The 18,909-nt window shown below is 41.8% G+C and overlaps 4 protein-coding genes across 6 annotated transcripts in view; 1 reads left to right on the forward strand and 3 right to left on the reverse strand.

The window, feature by feature from the left end:
- LOC147055792 (leucine-rich repeat-containing protein 17-like) overlaps positions 1–3,144 on the reverse strand; it is a 9,420-nt gene extending 6,276 nt beyond the window's left edge. The window contains exon 1 of the mRNA XM_085913678.1: positions 2,994–3,144. The gene's annotated coding sequence lies outside the window, so the exon portion shown is untranslated. The remainder of the gene's footprint in view (positions 1–2,993) is intronic.
- The window catches only part of fbxl13 (F-box and leucine-rich repeat protein 13), a 21,966-nt gene extending 13,354 nt beyond the window's left edge, over positions 1–8,612 (forward strand). Inside the window, exons 10-23 of one of the 3 annotated variants that reach the window (XR_015066356.1) lie at positions 306–358; positions 1,603–1,703; positions 2,924–3,053; positions 3,372–3,470; positions 4,954–5,074; positions 5,412–5,574; positions 5,743–5,862; positions 5,927–6,050; positions 6,142–6,222; positions 6,464–6,492; positions 6,562–6,598; positions 6,711–6,874; positions 6,993–8,353; positions 8,424–8,612. Coding sequence is in view for 1 of the 3 variants with exons in the window: in XM_085913669.1 (XP_085769795.1) it covers positions 306–358; positions 1,603–1,703; positions 2,924–3,053; positions 3,372–3,470; positions 4,954–5,074; positions 5,412–5,574; positions 5,743–5,862; positions 5,927–6,050; positions 6,142–6,222; positions 6,464–6,598; positions 6,711–6,874; positions 6,993–7,071 (1,370 nt within the window). In the remaining 2 variants the exon portion in view is untranslated. Of the gene's footprint in view, positions 1–305; positions 359–1,602; positions 1,704–2,923; positions 3,054–3,371; positions 3,471–4,953; positions 5,075–5,411; positions 5,575–5,742; positions 5,863–5,926; positions 6,051–6,141; positions 6,223–6,463; positions 6,599–6,710; positions 6,875–6,992 lie in introns of all 3 variants that reach the window. The other 2 variants (XR_015066355.1, XM_085913669.1) reach the window with 2 other exon arrangements.
- fam185a (family with sequence similarity 185 member A) lies at positions 8,047–11,378 on the reverse strand. Its single transcript, XM_085913679.1, has 9 exons — positions 11,122–11,378; positions 10,602–11,034; positions 10,256–10,365; positions 10,066–10,155; positions 9,680–9,818; positions 8,998–9,039; positions 8,817–8,912; positions 8,452–8,586; positions 8,047–8,321 (listed from the first exon to the last, which is right to left on the reverse strand). The coding sequence occupies exons 1-9, from the start codon at positions 11,152–11,154 to the stop codon at positions 8,209–8,211; spliced, it is 1,191 nt and encodes a 396-aa protein (XP_085769805.1). The 5' UTR covers positions 11,155–11,378; the 3' UTR covers positions 8,047–8,208.
- Positions 11,379–11,487: 109 nt separating this feature from the next.
- On the reverse strand, positions 11,488–16,018 carry LOC147055794 (uncharacterized). Its single transcript, XM_085913668.1, has 2 exons — positions 13,390–16,018; positions 11,488–12,896 (listed from the first exon to the last, which is right to left on the reverse strand). The coding sequence occupies exons 1-2, from the start codon at positions 16,016–16,018 to the stop codon at positions 12,172–12,174; spliced, it is 3,354 nt and encodes a 1,117-aa protein (XP_085769794.1). The 3' UTR covers positions 11,488–12,171.
- Positions 16,019–18,909: the final 2,891 nt, after the last annotated feature.

The following is an 18,909-nucleotide window of genomic DNA, read 5'->3' on the forward strand; positions in this document are numbered from 1 at the left end:
CGATATGTGCAAATTACTATTACAATTGCATTTTGTACTCAACTCAAAGTTAACATTAAGAATTTTGCTCGGACTAAACAATTAGGGTTGGGGAAAAAATCTGAACTCACCGTCTGAAATCTGATTTGACAAAACAAAAATCTAGTATCTACATTCATGCACTAGAAGCAGTCCAGCCAAAAACAAATGAAGAGACTAGACTGTTGGGAATAAATGTGTTTACATTGATGTAACACATTTTAAAATCTACAAAAGTATTGGGCTGTATTCCCAGTTTACAAACTTTCTTTTTGTTTCTATTCCAGGTGAATGCAGAAATCTTCAAGAGCTCAACGTGTCTGAATGTTTTAATATCACGGTGAGAACAACACGTGGTTTATGTCAACAAGAACATAGTTAAGGAGTTTTAAAAGGAAACATCTTATGCTTTCTGTATTTCTAGGGGAAAAAAAACAGCAGCATTTTTTGTTTTGGAGAAAAACATTTATACAGTTTCATTGGAGGTTGTTTGTCAGACGCTGAGCAACACTGTTTGTTCATAGACTAAATGTTTGCCCCCAACTTATACGTTCCACAGAGTATTCTTACTTTTTTTTTTATACACTATCCACTCAGTACAGCAGGCCAAATCTTGTTGGAATAGTTTGGGCGATTCTTCTTCTTACTCCATGTTGACTTGAAACATCATCGGGCAGTGATTGTGTTTTGGTTGTTGCTATTGGTCACCATACCTCCTCTTTTCTTTCAACATTCAACTAGCCCAAGGGAACGCATAATCTCCTTTTTTATGTTGTTCATATTCTATCCGAATACGCCCCGTACAGTCATTTTAATAAGTTGCAGCTTGAATGCACGACAAGAATCTTTATGGAATCCCAGCAATCGTGTATGTGCTTTTCTTTTTCACTCCACCACATGAATTTGGAATATTACATTGTGTAATCTAAAACTATGCAATCGTTGTTGCATTTGGGAGCATCTTTGTACTTTGGAATTATTTTGCCGTTTGTTGACCATTTCAAGTTCACCTCTTCACCAATTATTAATCATCTGAAAATAACAATCTGTCGCAATTCTGATTAGGTGACCAACTACAACTTGAGATACAAGTTTAGTCATTCCTGGATCATGCTAGTAACAAGACATCTTTCCCTATTCAAATAAATGGAAATACTAAAAATCTATATAGATTTAGTAATCTATAATACTAAATCCCGCCAACCCCCTCAAAAACCAACAACAACACTATAATAATGTTATGTAAAAACACACATACGTAAAAACTACCTCTGCTTGAAAACAACCACCCAAAAAAATATCTCATCATATCTGAACAAATTCCTCTCTTGTATCTCAAGGCACAGCTGTATTTGGTCAAATTCAGTGAAATCGCATACTTTCCCGCAGTACCTGATGATTATAAGCAACACAGTGACTGGGAATCCTTCATACATGAGATGCTAGTTTGACACCTTTGCCCTAGACTAGAGTTTAAACTCCCAAAAACGACAGATTATACGGAAGTAACCCCAGCTGTTTGGCAGACTCACTTGAGTATAAAATACATATGACGTAATGGCGGTGGTGTGTGTGCTTTGACAGGACGCCATGATTGAGTCAATTGTGGAAGGCTGCAATTCTCTGCTCTACCTGAACCTTTCCGACACGCTCTTGACAGATATCACCCTCAGAGAGTTGGCCAGGTAAATAGTACCACTTATTAGCACGCAAATCCTTTTATTGCTGGAGCCTTGCCTTCAGCTTCCCAGAAGTCACCACTCATATGCATATTTTTTTCCCAACGTGGAGCCCAGGAGCGTTTTTTTTGTTTTTTTTTTAGTTCCCCTTTTCACGTGTGAGAACAGCTCACTCGCCGCCAGCGTGAATACTGAGGAGAGGAACAGATGTGCCGCTTTTGACTTGAGCACAGACGCAAAACAAATGGCATAATTGCCATTGTGGATAGATTTATGCGACGTGATTATTCTAGCTATAAATCATTTCGACTGGAACAGAACAAAGCTTTTCCCAAACTTGCTACCGCAAAGTTGGACACATAATTGTCTAAATGTCTTGAGAAGAGAAAGGGCTATGGGTCGAGGAGCCAAATGTCTTAATGGATCAATTATTTCCCAACTACACTACGCTCAAGATCACTTTACTCATTCACTGTCAGCTGTATTAGAAGATTTTGACAGATTTCCCAAGAGCCACACAATATCATGTTCTGTCATACCAAAAGAAAGAATGAACTCTTCTTTCACCACAAAATATTTGTTTCTTTCTGAATTCTTTAGTAACCACGACGAGAACCTGGGTTGATTCCACCAGAAACAATGGAATCTGACCAAAAACTAGCATATTGAAGAAAAAAAAACCTCTCTTCAAATAAGGGGTTCCTACACTTGTCTGACTTAGATTCACACCCTAAACTTACCTTCGACTTAAAATGTGTACTGATCTCAAATCTACAGCGATGCAACTCAGCTAATTTCCAATCATCTCGTTGAAAATGTTTTTCTTGTTTTCGAAAAAACATTCAAATTTGCTATGATAATTGGCTCGCTGCTGTTGCCCGCAGCTCATACCTTAATACTCACACACAGGCTTCCCGATGCCACGTTCCAGCCCACCAGAGCCTGCTTCTTAAATTTAAGATTTTTTTTTTTTAATTGAAAATTATGTGTTGATTGACACCATATCGTAATTGTATGGTGCCAATACAACAAAGTAGTTTCCATGTTTGTGTAAGAAATACACTTAACTAAAGCAGATTTAAAACTTCAAAGACACCCTTTTGTGAAAGGAAAAAAAAGATACTAGTTATTGATTTCACCAAATGTTGATTTGAAAAGAGACCACATCTAATGTTGTTCATTCCAAAATGTTTTCAATTGATTGATTTCAACATTTTGCCCAACAGTAACTGCATCAATCTTCAGTACCTGAGCTTGGCCTACTGCCATAAATTGACAGACGAGGGTTTTCAGTACCTGAGCTTGGGAAGGGGCTGCCACAATCTTCTCCACCTAGACCTGTCAGGCTGCTCTCAGGTCAGTCTTCCGGGGCTCCCGAGTATACGGAATTTAGTGAGATGATCCAAAAGGATTGGAAGAATCCAAGTGCTCCGCTCCTTGTTTGCACGTGTCCCCGCTTGTTCCTCACTCAAAATGAGCGAAGAGGGAAGGAGGGGAGGAAGGTCGGGCTTGTTGAATAAGCCCACCCGCTCGCCATGTGCTTACACGACAATACATTCGGTTATGCTCACTTCCAGATGTATGTTTTCATTTTATGGGGCCCCAATATTGTGAGAAGCGAGGATGACTCACATTCCAGTGAAGACACATGTTTGTTCTCTGTCTTTCTCTTAGGTGACGGCGACGGGTTTCAGTTACATCTCGGAAGCGTGCCCTTATCTCAAGGAGATTTTGCTCAATGACGTGTACGCCCTGTCGGACGAGTGCATCTCTGTATGTTTGTTTTATTTACAGGGCACTGCAGGCCAGTGGGTGTACAAACTAGAATGATCTCACAGTTTTGACCTTTGCCATATCGCGGCTTTCTCTTAGAGATGATATGGCTAATAGTTTCGGAGTTGTTATGATTTCGGGGCGGTCCATTGCCTTGTATCCCAGATCCACCACTGCACTAAGCAAATTTCAAAAGTCGGTGCCTTAACAACAGCAATCTATCATAAACTGACAACCTTTAAAGCAGTGTTTACTCGGGGATCAGCAATGGGACGTGTTGGCAAATTGGACCTTGACACAGAGCAGTAAGCGGAGCAAACCATTCTATTCATTAATTTTGAGCATTCTCTTCTGAGGAGAACTGTAGTTACTATTTTAATAGTAAATTGTTGCTCTGCATATTAAGAAAAGCTGGATAATACAGAGCTGTATGAATGTATATTATGCATTTATTTTGTTATTATTTGCAGCAGACATAGTCCTGGTCAGGGTCGCATAGTTTGTACCATAGTTTGGACACCACTGCTGCAGTCAGACAAAAGTCTTGGGACACTCCTGTAAATAATACTTTAGTTCCTACCATCCATCCAATTTTGTATCTCTTATTCTATTCAGACTCATTGAGGGGGGAAATCATTTTAGCCCTCCCACTTGATTAAAACACATTTAAACCACACTTTTTTTTTTTTTTAACAAGCTAGCAAAATAAAGCATTTCTTAGCACTCGCCACTTACTCACATAAGTCTTCCAAATAATACACATTGCTTGCTTCAAGCGGTTAATTCGTCAGTCTGAGTTAAGGTTTACTGTAAAAGTGACACATAACGCAAAACCTTTGTCTTACAAAAGTCTGTTATCGTAATGTTAAATTATAATGCGGAATGTTATGGTAAGTCAGTAAAAATCTGCTACTTGGTTTAGGGTTCGAGTTAACACGTACTATGTAGGAGCATCACATGCAGAGCAGACAGCAAAACTCACAGTCGTATTCTCTCTACTTGGTATAGAAGAACTTGAATGGAGCCCTGACTCCAACTGCCTCAAGAACCGCTGGGATGAGCTGGAACTGAAAGTGTGGAATGTCAAGGTGTCCCAATACTTTTGTCTGAAGAAATCAACTACAAGCATGTGTTCTATGTAGGTTTGCAAAATTCTGTGAAAACTTTGACATGGGAATTAACAGGAATTTATGAGTACAACCTGACAAAATAAAACTATGGGTTGGCTTTTAATAATTTATTTTCACGTGATTACGTTTTACAAAAACATCCATACAAATGTAGTGCTTTTTTTTTTCAATTACATTTGAATTGTACTATCTTGCAATAATGCTAGCATATGACATTTTTTCCCATCAATTCTCAGTAAATTCCCATGGAAAGTTGCCAATTTGGAATATGTTCAAAATTCTTAACTTTCCGACTAGAATTTACTGGCAATTTTGCAACCCTTGGCATGCATAGTCCGATGTGTCCCGTACAGGCCCTGATGGCCAACTGCCATAATGTCTCCTCCATCTCTCTGCTGGATGCGTGGCAAATTTCCGACGCCGGCATCAAAGCCATCGCCCAAGTCAACAAACTGAAGAGTTTCAGCTTGGAGGGTGAAGTCCGCCAACCCTCCTGGAAAGCTGTTTGAGCATTTATTACTTATCCTTGATATAATTATATACGAGTATGGGCATTGTCCTCACTCGTAAAACAATTCCATTTTCTAGTAAAACTACTGGATGACTTCTGCATACTAGTCGTTTAAATACGTGTAAAAATAGCAGATCACATACATAGTAAGAAAAATGTTACTGAATTATCCTTAAAAAAAGTGTATAACTAGTGTCCCCGTGCACGGAATCGGATATCGGATATCGAATAAATGCTCAAAGGTATATTGGCCATATTTAAAAGTGCTCTTAATTAAAAACAGTTTTGTTCCATGTCCAGGTAACAACCGCGTAGGCCACTTGAGCTGGAGGGCGCTCTGCAACAGCTCACGAGGCCTCCGCCGGCTGCACATCGTCGAATGCCACAAGATGGGTGACAACTCCCTCAAGGCGGTGTCCTCTCTCCGCTATCTGCAATACCTGGACATCTCGCTCTGTAACAAGTGCGTGTGTCGTCCCTGCATGCATATTGAGGCTTCCCAAACCTTTGGGGTCCCATGACAGGAAAGAAGTACTTGTACAGTATTCATGCATCCAAGCTATTGAAATTATTTTGAGAACCACACTGTCTTAAATGATTAGTTGATGATAACACGTTTGTCTCATTTCAGAGTGACCGATAAGGGGCTTTTTACTCTGGGCGAAAGCCCCTCGGCCAACAAATTACGAGAGCTGAATGTCAGTTACTGCTGTCAGATCACTGATGCAGCCATCAGCGTGATTGGTCACAGGTATAATTAATTCTCAAACGCACTTTCTCACAATCACACACGACTCATGTTGTTTTGTCATCAGGTTTACCAAGCTATCCCATCTGAACCTGAGCTACTGCGAGCAGCTCACCGACGTCGCTCTGGAGTCTCTGATGGGAAGCTCCATCACCTCTCTGGACATCAGCGGCTGTAACATTCAAGACGACGTACAGTACTTGTTTGGATGCTTATTACTTCCACAAAAGTGGTGCAGATTTTGGAGACGTATTTACTGTGTTATTTATTTATTTTTTTTAGGGCTTGGCTGCTCTCGAAGAGGTTCCCTTGAAAAAGTTAATTCTTGCCGAATGTATCAACATTACAGACGTTGGTATGGAGGTACAAAGCATTGGTCTTGCAACATATTTGTACATTCCTTCACATCTGCTCACCTGCCTATCTACCGACATGACTACAAAACGCTAAATCACCTACCAACTATTTTCCATCTTTACTTAAGAAAAAAAGTTACCAACCTCAAATCATTCCAATAGTTCCAGACAGTTGTTATGTTTGGATGAGCATGTTCAATAGCTCACGAGTCATTGCTTCTCTTTTTTTTTTTCTTTCTCTGGATTAGAATTTGTGCAAGTACTTGACAGATCTGGAGTACGTAGACGTGTCTGGCTGCTTGGAACTGTCCGACCTGGCCATCAAAGCTTTTTCCTTTTACTGCAGGGGTCTGTTCACACTGCGGGTAGCAGGCTGTCCAAAGGTATACACGCCATCATATGAGAAGCCTTCACAAATCAACTTGCTATTGAATTTTGGACATGGCTTTTAGAGATATTTGAGATTTTACTGGGTTCCCCCCCCCACACACACAGATAACCGACACGGCAATGCAGTGCCTTTCACACGGCTCAGCACAGTACCTGCGAGAACTGGACGTGAGCGGCTGTACCCTCACTGATCGCGGTGTCAGATACATCGAGAGGCTCTGCCCGCCGCTCTCGTCGATCACTATGCACGGCTGCGACCGCATCTCAGAGTAAGAATTGAAGGGGGGGGAAAAAAGGCATCACTTCAAAATTCACGACTGCTGTGCACAACTTTTTGTTCGAATGAATGTTTATGTATATATGTTAATATGTGTGTGTGTGTTTCAGGGAGGCTGCCATGAGGTTGCAGCCATATGTCCATCACTGGGAGTACAGCAACGAACAAACAAAATTGTGGCTTCGATAAAGCAATCAGTGCACACTGAGAATGCGATGGCGTCTGAAAATCGCACCAGTGAAACTAGAGTAGAACTCAGTAGAGCTCAGACCTCTGCCAAAGGCCCAAACACTTGTCATTTGGCTTTTCCATAGAAATCTGATTTTTTAAATGAAAACATTGCTGTTGGATTAACAAAAAAGACATTTTAAATGTCATATGGCAATGTAGGGAAGCGGGAAAATTAGATATTAACTGAACAATAAAGAACATAAGGAGCAAATTTCCATTGATAAGGAAAATGAGGGAGAAATTTGATATGGATTAGTGGTTTGAGAATAAATGAGATGTTCTTTGGACATTGAATCAAAGCAGAAAACAAATGACAGCTAACCAGATGATCTCACAAGAGGTGACACAACACGGGAGTTGAATCCATGACCCTGAGATTAAGAGTCTTCTTCTCTATCAACTGAAGTATCTGAAATCAAAATAAAAACCAGATAATCTCACAAGTGATTGAATCTGGCACAACCCGGAGATTAAGTCTCATGCTCTACCAATTGAGCTAGCCACTTTCAACCTGATATAATCATTGAAAAATTCAAATAAAATACAAAAAATTAAAGCTGCTCATTGGAGATTTGAACTAAATTAGGCAGAAATGTCAGCTTTTCATTGGACAGTAATGATAGACAATGGAAAAAATGCAAAGCTCCAAAACGGTAAATGGAAAGGAATCCACCAGTACTTTTGTTTGCGAGAGCAGCAAACAGCACATAACCTTGGCAGAGGTCATTTTTTGCTATATGAATTGTTAAAGTGTATATGTGTGTGAGAGTCTGTGTGTGAGTGTGTGTGCATGTGTGTGTATGTATTTTAAATTATGTTAGATTACCTCAAACCAAATGGCGCTTAAATTCCATTGTTGGGCAATGGCATCTTTAGATCATGCATTTTTAACTATGCAAAGACTATTCCTTGTTGAGTGTAAAATAATCAATGTTGTTGGAATGAAGACTTTTTTATTATCATTATTAAATAAAAAAAAATAATAATACTGCACAAAAGTATTTATTTCCCGGTCTTCACAGTGATAATGTGTGATATTCAATGTGTGAAGTGTAATTGTCTCTGAGTGGCTCTCCAGTTGTACAATGTAACTTTTCAGGCTCCCAGCTTCAGGGACTGCAACCAGCTTTGTGTCCTCAGACTGACCGAGCCTCTTTCCGTGGTTACTCTGATCCGCTGCCCCACTGGGCCATCGGAGTTCATGTAGCCTGAGAGAGATGGAGATTAAAAGAACGTCAAGGTTGGTTCACACGGTGTACTATATGAGCTGCGACCTCCATTGGTTAAAAATATTTTTGTCTTTGTAACAGAATACGGAAATGTCTACTATGCTCTCACCAGTGACTCTGGTTTGGTTTTGAGTGACGTTCTCCTGGACTTGTTGCAGCGTAACATCATGGTTGACCTCAACCATGGAGCCACAGAGCTCCACCTCTGCTCGTAATGAAGATGGGATGCGGACGCACACTGCTCCTACGGTAAGAAACAGACAAAATGCTACAGCCCTTTGAGGCACACGCCACACATAGGGTACCAAAAAAAAAAGTTAAATAGTAAGTACTCGTGCTTGACTCCCAAGGCACACTACTGCTACACATATTTGCCTTACTATCATAACACTTGCTTCTGGTATACAAATGGAGTTCAGGTCCCATCCTATGGTTTGCATGATCATTTGCATATACGAATTTGCATATTCCTACCTTCCTGGCTGAGCACTTCCGAGCTGGCGCCATCTCCCACATACACGTCGATGTCTCCACTTTGAGATGAAACCTTCAAGAGGCCATTGGAGCCATCTTACAAAAAGCAAAAAGAAAGAAAATTACATTAGATCCCAAGTTCAAGACATTCCATGGTGTGCTGCCATTAGATCATGTTTACCTATGCGTGTACTGCCCGACATGTTCTTCACAGTGGCATCACCTTTGGATGGATTCGAGCAGAAAGTCAGTGCAGCTTTGTGACAATAGTGCAAGTAAACATGATAATTGTTTCCAAGATGTGCCTCGCAGGAACAGACATTCACATTCTGAACGGGTGACGCATTCTTTTTCTTTGCTCTGACAAAGACTACATTCCTAGTTTCCAACAAATACATTAGGGAAAATACATTTGTTTCCTGCAATAGCTCACAAGATCCAATGGAAAAATATTTTACATTGATGCTAAGTTCAGAATGCCACCTCCTTATTCATTGAAGAATGTTTATTATTTCTTACTGGAAAGTTACGTCCAACCCAAAATTCACTCGGTAGCATTCTCTGGAAGATTAGAAAAAAAATAAGCCCCCTGACATGAATTGACATGAAATTGGGTAGCCAGATCTTTCATAACTGGTCGCACAAAAACGTCACAGGGACCCATGCGCCAAGTAGTCAGCCATTTTGGGTAAATGACTGAAGCAAACAAACAAGCCAACAATTCTCCCAAGCAACAGCTCATAACACTGAATACCCTTAATTTGTAAGTCAAGGCATCAGTAGTCATAATAGGACCCAATCACCCAGTCAGACACCTCAGAGTGGACCTAATGGCAAACACTTGTTGCGCTTGTTCAGATCACCGTGCAAAAGTCCCAGTTCCACCTTCCCCGTGCAGGAAGAGATACAGCTCGATTCAGCATAGATGGCCTTGACCGCCAGGGCGCCATGCTCTGTGGAGACCTTCATCTTGGTGCCCTGCAGCTTCTTGACATGCACTGCCTGGAGACCACACAGCACAGGGAAAGAAAAACAAAGTGTGTGGTGTAGATTTGAAGGCTACTGCTGCCCCCTAGTGTTCGGTTATTTCCAGGGATGATTATGACAGACGTACTGGGAGCAGAGAAACCAAGAGAAACTATGAAATTGAAGAGAATAGACTGTTGGAAGTAAATGAACAAAATTTTGTAGAAAAATTAAAATTAAATTAAAATTTTACTCAAATTAATCTGTGCTGTGTGGTACTTACACCCTTCCCAAAGGTGCTGATGTCGACGTTGCCATGGATGGTACCCTCACCTGTGACATCGCCACCTGAGTGGACCTCCACCAGATGGCCCTGAGGTACAATCCACAACTTTAGTAAGTAGGTTTCTGTGTTCTATTGGTTTTTTGCAGGTGCACCTAATAAAATGTCCCTGTGACTGTCGCTGACTGACCTTGACCGAATGCAGCGAGCAGTCTCCTTTCTCTGTGTGCACCTTACAGATGTCACACTCCATGTTCTTCACCTGCACGTTGCCATCGGCGTAGGTGTTTATGAAGAGATCTATGACACACGCACACAATTAGAAACTGAGATAAATCAACACGTGTCTTTATAAGTAACTTACACCAACACAGAGGTCATAATTTGCAGTTACATAAAGTAGATTGGGGCGGGGGGGGGGGCTTTTTGGGTACAGTGCATGTATTTTCTTTTAAACATTTCACGCAATACGCTGCATTTTTAAATAAGTGCAAAACATTTGTATTTAATTGTACACTGTTGAATTGTCAACTCACTGCTCTTGATGGGTACAGACAAATGGACAGATAAGCTGGTGTCAGGCCTCTCGGTGGAGATAAGCAGCTCCTTGCCGTTGTCATCGTAGTGGACACAGAAGTTGTCCAAGTTCTTCCCATGCTCTCCTCCGTGGAGCACGACGAAAGCTCGGTCTGCGTCGGGAAACGCGTGCGGGTCCAGGGCCCGGACGGAGATGCTGCAACCTAGGCGTGCCCGTACCGTGCTGAAGGGGCTGACCTCCAAACTCCACTCCCGCAGCGGTGGACGCTGGCTCGCCTCGCCATCGATGTCCTCTCTGGCTAACTTGCCACCGGAAGACGTGAAGAGAGACCGCTGTTGGCGAGGACAACACCGGGAGGTCCGAAGGCAGTTGGCGGTCCGAAAGAGTCCGGGGCCGACCCGAAGAGCTGGCGAGCTCCACAACAGCATGGTCTTTAATTGACACATTTACGGTTGTCAGACATTCTCAGTTGACAGAGGCTGCCATTGGCAACAACAACTGTCAAGTTGAATACTTACTGGTGACGTAAGCAGACTTCCGGCTAGCCACATAGCTTGCTAGGTTGCTAAATCGGTAGGTGACGATGTGGCTAGATAGCTATTTTCTGCAACTGTCTATCTTCAAAGTTATTAAGTAGGTAGACAGAAGCGCGAGTTTCTTAATGTTAAGTACATGTAGATAATAAATACAATAACGATGTATGTGCCCTGCAATTGGCTGGCGACCAGTTCAGCAAGTGAATAATGACTTGATGAATTGTTGTTTATTATTGCATGTCTGCACCGAAATATTGATTTTGATGACGAAGTGGGTTTCTCTTTGTGTTTATGTCATGTGCTTATTATGGAGAACAAACCACGAAAATGAGTCGATGACACTTGTTACTGTTAAAAATAAAATGATTGCCTTTATAAACGATCACATAGTATTCGTTCATTTATGTTTCACTTGAATTTGCAGGGGTTTTTAATACAAGGAAAAGTAGAAACTTTTAAGTTCATTAACCTTTTAAATACTTTCAAGCATCAAGAGAAGAAAATAACTAGTTACAAAAAATTGCACTTTGAATATATATGAGCCACAATGAATGGAAGGCATATGATCTGTAAACAACACTAAGTACACACTCAATCATTACATGCTCGGTTCACGCTCAGTTGCCACATACCAAATGTGTTTCTTTTTTTATTTATACTCCATAGAGTCCATTTAAACCGAGGGCTCCCTTTACGTCAGCACACAATTTACTGTAGAAATAAGGTTGTCCGCTAGGCGGAAGCATTGCGCCAAAGAGGCCAGCAGGTTTGTGCTTAAATACTATTTTTGCCTTGAGTTAATAATATAAAAGAGTGCAAAATGACAGTTGTCGTGATTGATACATTACTCCAAAAAAGTTCAGACTCTTGAGCTTTTGGTCTACATTTCAAGATGAGGCTAAAAAGCAAATTAATTTACATTTACTTGTAAATGTTGTTTGCTAGCTGAACTGTTTTTTTGGGGGGGGGGCATCCTTCCATTTCACCCAATACCCAGAACTTTTTTTCAAGTAGTGCATAACATTAATACATTTATGATAAAAATCCCTTTGGCCGAATCATCATCCTGACTGTTTTAAAAGAATGCCTTTCATTTGTGAGGTAGTACTCAGTGGAGATATTGTGCCAGGCTCCCCAATATATCCCATCACGTACCCCTTTGTACTTCCTAAAGTAGTACCTTCCATTGAGGTTTGCTGCCATACATGCATCAAACCACCAACCGGAGCTGTAGTAAGCCCCACAGTTCCCAGATGGGTAGCGATCATTGTCCCGGTCTGGAGTGGTAAAAGCCTGATTATTGTGGTCGTAGGTGGAGCTGAAGCGAAATGCATCTCCCGCTGTTCCGGAATAACCCCCCACCGTCAACCTGTAGCGCATCCTTTCGCTCGCCACTCTAAAGTGCTCGTACTCTGCATACCTTGCCACCCCAGAGAGGTCCTGCAGCTCCACCCGCAGTGTCATGTCCCGGCCACGGGTCAAGAGGTGAATATATTCATTCCCTAACCAGAACTCCCCTCCGCTCAGTAGCTTCCCAAAGCCCGATCGGTACTCGGCCCAGGTGCGATTGAAGCTGACGCTGCCGTCTTGCCGGAGCTGCAGGAGGGTCCATCCTCCACCCTGTACCTCCATGTCACACAAGACTGGAAAACTTCTGCCATCATGGAGATCCGGAGTCACGCGGTAGATGCCGCTTTTCATAGCCCGCCCTCTGACTTGGTGGTCTGAGCAGTCCCTCTTCAACGCAGAAACTGCACCTGAGGAACATTTGATGGCACCACCAATCACAAGCTTGTCTTTTATTGGCAGAGGTCTTCATTTTGTATTCATATACCGCAGTGATGACTAAAGATGATTACCTCCCAGAAGCATAAAGTCTCATTTAGGAAATTACACAACTGATCCTAAAGTCAAAACTGCTTTAAAGATTGTCAGATGACGATAGATTGCTTTTTCTTTTTTTCTGAATGTGGAGTTTTGGTGCTGCTCAGTGCAGATGCCGATATTCTTTCGAGAGCTACAGGGTCATAGGTCGTTCCAAATTCATTAAAAATTCCAAAAATGTATTACCTCAAACATAAAGCTGGGCTGTAGCAAAATAAAAAATATATACAATATACATGTAATTCATCGAATAGATGCTTGCTTTTAATCTTGCAGAATATAAATACTTTTTTTGGGGGGGGGTTTGGGATACACACTAATGTGAATCTAAGCAGATGGTATGACTTGAAAATTTGTATCTCTGACCTTCAGATGGTATCAGCATCATTGACCCGTTGGCTGGCCTGCTCTCCCCCTCATTCCGTTTTGGCAAATCTTTCAAATGCCTTCCATTTGGGCCCAACTGGCTGCCGTTGAAGAACGCGGCAGCCACCTGCTTGATTTTCACACGCAGCTCTCGAGCGCTTGACGTCGACGATTCAGCAACCGGGTGGGCCTCGGGTTGAGTAGTAGTAGTAGTTGTTGAGGTGAAGTCAGAGCTGGTGGTGGTCTGGACAGTAGGGGAAAGGGGTTGGATAGTCTTCTGCGGGGCTGCTGCATCAGCTCGAGCATGGAGATTTGTCTTTGTGGAGCCTGGATTAGTGCTCGGAATAACACTGTGAGGCACGATCACTTGTGTTGATTTTGGAATTGATGAAGGTTTACTGGTTGATTGTGGCCTCAGATCAGACACCCCCTCGCTGTTTAGTCCCACCGGGAGCCTGCTTAGGCCCTTGAAGGTTTTTGGAGGGATGGGTTTTGTTGTGCTGGGTTTGAACTTTGTGTCTGCTTGAGAATGAGTCACCTCAGACGTTTGTGAAACGGGACTGGGAGTAGGTGGAACGTGAGCATTATTGAAATTACCGGTTGTTGTTCTAATCCATTGCTGAGGTTTTGGGGTTGTGGTGTTCTGATTTGGTTCAGTTGGTGTTGCTCCTGGCTCCGGCATCAATCTGGTTGGTGGTCTTTCATTTGAGAGAGACCCGAGTTGAGATTTGTTATCCGACTCCTCACCAGGACTTTGAGTAGACACAAATTGATGGTCAGAATCAAGATGGACTTGGTTGGCTGTAGGCTTCAAGTTAGCTTTACCATTTTGGTCTCTTGCAGCCTGGGACTGCTTTTGGTTTTGTTTCGGCACTTGACCGGCTTTGGCCTTTCTGTTAATACTGGGTATTTTCTGATTGGGATGAGCTGTAAATGTGGTTTCTGACTCAGAGTTTTCAGTAGAATTAGAATGAATTTCCTTCAGTTTTTGTTTTTTCTTCGAATCTGGTGGGAAGTGTTGCTTTGCTTTATTATGATCAAATTTGTCTGTTGTATTGGTTTTTAACTTTTTGTCAGGTTTTGGCTTCTGGTCAGTTTTACTGGTTTTAACAGTATGAACAGGTCTTTTGTTAGGTTTGACATTTTTATTTAAAATTGGGATTTGCTCTGATTTGGGTTCTGTGTTGGTTGCAGATCTTCCGTGTTGTTCAGTTGCTACCTGAAGCAGATTAGTAGTCCTGGTTTGACCATGTTTGGGTTTTTGGGTTTTGCCGTGAGGATCACTTGTCCTGTTATCAGCTCTTTGATTGTGAAACCTTTTAGTGTCATTGCCAGGTTTCAATTTAATCTCTGCTTTGTTTTTTTGTGGAGGTGTTTTTTGTTTGATTCTAATGTCCACTTTACGGTCATGCTTGAAGTCCTTCGGCTTGTCGTTTGCATCAGGCTTCATTCCAGGTGTATACTTTCCCGCCGTCTTGGCTTTCAGGCCTGGTCGGTGCTTCAAGCCGGTGTTGGTGCTTGGCCACCTGCTGCTGCTGCTGCTTTCTGTGGCTTCAGGTGAAATTGTTGTGTGAAGACTGTGATGAAGAAAGTTGGAGGTTGAACTCGATCTTGGGGGATTTGTTACATCCAACTGATTCCTTATGGTGTTTGAATCAGACAAAGTTGTTTGGGTTCTTCTTGTATTAATAACTGGTAAGTAATTGGAAGTGGAACTGGAGAAGGGAAGAGTTGTAGGAGATGACGTGATCCTTTCGGTCTCATCCAAGTCTACAAACTCCGGCCTTTGAGCTGAGATAAACGTCAACGCAGGAGTCGGGCTGATTGAAACAAAGTCTGTCGTCTGAGTGGCTTTTCTGGATGCCGACTCTCCATTGCTGTCTCTCTGCACCTTTTCTGCTTCCTTTCCTCTCTCTGTTTTCAAGCTCCCTATTCCTTCATCTTTCTTTTCAACTACTACCTTCTCATCTTTTTTAATAGACCTGCTTTTGTCCGCAAGCCCTCTGTTTTCAGTCTGTTTTAGTTTCTCATTACTCTGCCCTGCATTTATCCCCTTTTCCATTTCCTCTTTCTTCTCCTCCCAAATCCTATCTTGATCCTGCCTCCCACGGTCCTGCGGCGTCTTTATATGTGTCTTTTTCTCCATCGCGTTTGTTTCATCTGGCCACATTTGATGATCTTGACTCTCCTTTTCATCTTCATGATCTTTAGCTTGTTCGCTTTCTCCCATCTCATCTTTTCCAACTGTTTCCTTCAGTATTGTCTTGTCCTGCCTGTCTCCATCTTCCAAATCTCTCTGTCCTAAACGTTGTGTTTGAGAGTGTCCCTCCTCACCGTACCTGCTCTCTTGTTGTCTCCCACAGTCGCCGCACATCCTCCGCAGCTGGTCCACGTCGTCTTTCAGTGTCTGTAAATCCATCACCAGCTTTTCCAGTTCTCGGAATTGCTCCGGCAGGTGCACCGTCATCGGCGGCAAGCTCAAGACATAGGGGCACCCGGTCCGCCCAAGTCCGCATGGCCCCCCGGCCCGCACGGTGCCAACGCATTGCCCCAAGCCATCGTTCCCCTCCCAAGAGAGGGTGGATGAGGCCAACAACGTCAAAAATGTGTACAGTGCTGTCAACTTCATCTCGAGTCATAAGAGTGAGAGGAGGAGAGCAGAGAGGTTTAAAATAGAGCCACCTCAGTCGGTCAGTGAGGTGGGCGGGAGAAGACAACTGAAGGAGGTGGGGTGGTTTGATAGCACTTTTTAGTCCACTGGGAGAGATCCAAACTTTTGGGGTGATGAAAACAGGTGGGAAAACTCAGAGTAACAGGAGGCTACAGTCTGTTCTCACACTTGTTATGAAAAATTATCTGAGATGTCAAGGGAATTATTATTGAGTTTGTACAGAGCAGTCTTTGTTTTGGAAAATACCTTCCAGACCTATTGGTAAAAATCTGTGACAGGGAAATGTCAAAGAAAGCCTACCAAGGACATCAAAAATTGATTTGGCTTTAATCAGAGGAACTTTAAATTGTGGCGGGTATGTGCTGACTTCCATTTAACATGAGTTTGATTGGGATTCATTCTGAGCAAAGCCGCAGCCCCCAGTTAAAGAGGGTGTGCGCACTTGTGCAATCATTATCACTTTTGTTTATTTCCCCACTTTAGAATATATTTTATTCAGTTGTGCAGGTTATATGTCACAATGATCCTAGTCTCTTTTTTAAGGTTAAAAAAAACAACAACAACCTGGCATTTAACAGTGAGTGGTGTTTAATATATTATGCACTGTAACTAATGAGGATCACATTGTGTAATGGATGAGAGCGCTCAAGAAACATTCTCACCGCATGCTGTAATGCAAATGTGATCAGAGGCGAAGATATATGCATTTGTGTCACACTTGCAGATGTGACACGTGAGACATACTTCATCAAATCGTTTTTTATGATTGATGATTGCTTGTTGGTTGTGTCATCTTTTTTTTTAAAGATGGAAAAGATGTCTCAGGTTAAAAAAGGTCATTTCTTAAATCTATTGAAGTACAGTCTTTATTGTATCTTACTCATTTAGAGATAGTCAAGTCATACTTTTGCGTACTGTATTAAAATATTTTATGAATTTTTATTTATTTAATTTGATCGAATGTGGCGAATCGATGAGTTAGATGGTTTGCTCACCGTATTGTTTAATTTCACTCTATTTAGTTTTGTTTGGGGCGGCTCGGTGGTGCACGAGTTAGCACATCGGCCTCACAGTTAGGAGGGTGCCGGTTCGATTCTACCTCCGACCCTACCTGTGTGGAGTTTGCATGTTCTCCCTGTGCCCACGTGGGTTTTTGCCGGGCACTCCGGTTTCCTCCCACATCCCAAAAACATGCTTGGTAGGGCAATTGAGCACTCCAAATTGCCCCTGGGTGTGAGTGCGAGTGCAGATAGTTGTTCGGTATAGAAAATGGATGGAAACTGGAGTGCCCACTGCAATTAAACAAAATGATACCAAAAATATATTTGATACGGTGGAACACTGGTTAGCACGTCCGCCTCACAGTTCAGAGGTTGTGGGTTTGATGCCCTTTCCTGTGTGGAGTTTGCATATTCTCCTCGTTGTGGAAAATTGCAAGTTAGAGCACATCGATGAGTTAATGGTTAATCCATTTTTTGTGTGATTACAAACCGACACTGCAAAAACGTAGGACAAATTGGATGGACGGATGGATTTTGTTTAATTTTGTTTGAGTTCATTTTATTTGAGTAATGTTGAGTAAGTAGCCTCATGTGGTTTGCTAAAGTCACTGTATTGTTGATGATTATTTTTTCTTTTTTAATTTACTTTAATATTTTTTATTAGATTTTCTGTTCTTTCATGTAGTAGACATTTGTCATGAGAAGTCTAATGGGTTACTCAACTTACTCAGTTCAATTTAATTGAATTAGTTTGAATTTACAGTTTTTATTAATGTAGAGTACAGGCTGTTTCTCTTGTGATTTGCAGGGCTCAGTGTGTATTAGCGATTTAATTAGATTTTATTTAGCTTGAATTTAATTGCTCTTCTTAGCGTAGCAATGAGATGAGGGGAGCCTCTCTTGTGGGTTGCTAAGCTCACTGTGTATTTCTGTTCCAGTGTTTTGTTAAAGCAGCTCACCTCCGCCCAGCAACGTTATGTTTTTATCACTCACTTATTTGTGTGTTTGTTCGGGGGATTTCTAGAGAAAAAAAACTCAAGTCTTTGCCACAACACGTGGAGGAGTGGCGCACCGGCCAAGAAGAACCCATAAAATTTTGGTAGGGATCCGGCTAATGGTGCAGATCCAGGGAATGTGTTTTTCCACTTGTGTTAACATTGCGACATGGGATCTTTTGGTTGTTTTCATTCATTTCTACTTGTATAACGTGTGATCTTACGCACAAAATATGCAGGAGGTGGGTACTGATGAGCACTTTGATGGGACTGATGATACTTGGCGATCTGCGAACCACTCTAACTTTAAATCTTGTGACCTCTTGGATTGTTATTTTCTGCCTCCCGGCTGGCTGGTTGTTATGACGACATTGAGGCTGGAGACATTTTTCAGCTGTCTATTTAATAATGACAAAGGAATCTGGCTTCGAGTGTGGGAAACACACTCTTTTAAATGGAACATCAAGTGGATATTTTGTCCATATTAAAAAATTGTAGTTTTTGTCATGCAACTGGTTAGAAAGAGTGGGGTCCTATGTGGCCCTCCATGATGAAATTTTCCATCCTTGAACTGCACCATATCCATTGAATTAAAGCTTAAACCCATGATGCACAAACTGTCTAATTCTTTACATCCAAGTCCGTATATGTTTTTATAAACTACATTTCTGTAGAGTACTATTTTTCTATTTAAAAAAAAACAGAATTAGATTTTTTTTATGTCTGGAACAAATTAATGCCATTCCCATTCATTTCATGGGGAAATGATGATTTGAGATCCAAGCATGTATTTGTAAGCCAATGCACCACTGTTCTTAAATAACATTCCAGGCTTGTATACAGTCAGGTACTT

Source organism: Syngnathus leptorhynchus, chromosome 6 (genome assembly GCF_054491065.1).
Source record: "Syngnathus leptorhynchus isolate UIUO chromosome 6, UIUO_Slep, whole genome shotgun sequence".
Classification (NCBI taxonomy): Eukaryota; Metazoa; Chordata; class Actinopteri; order Syngnathiformes; family Syngnathidae; genus Syngnathus; species Syngnathus leptorhynchus.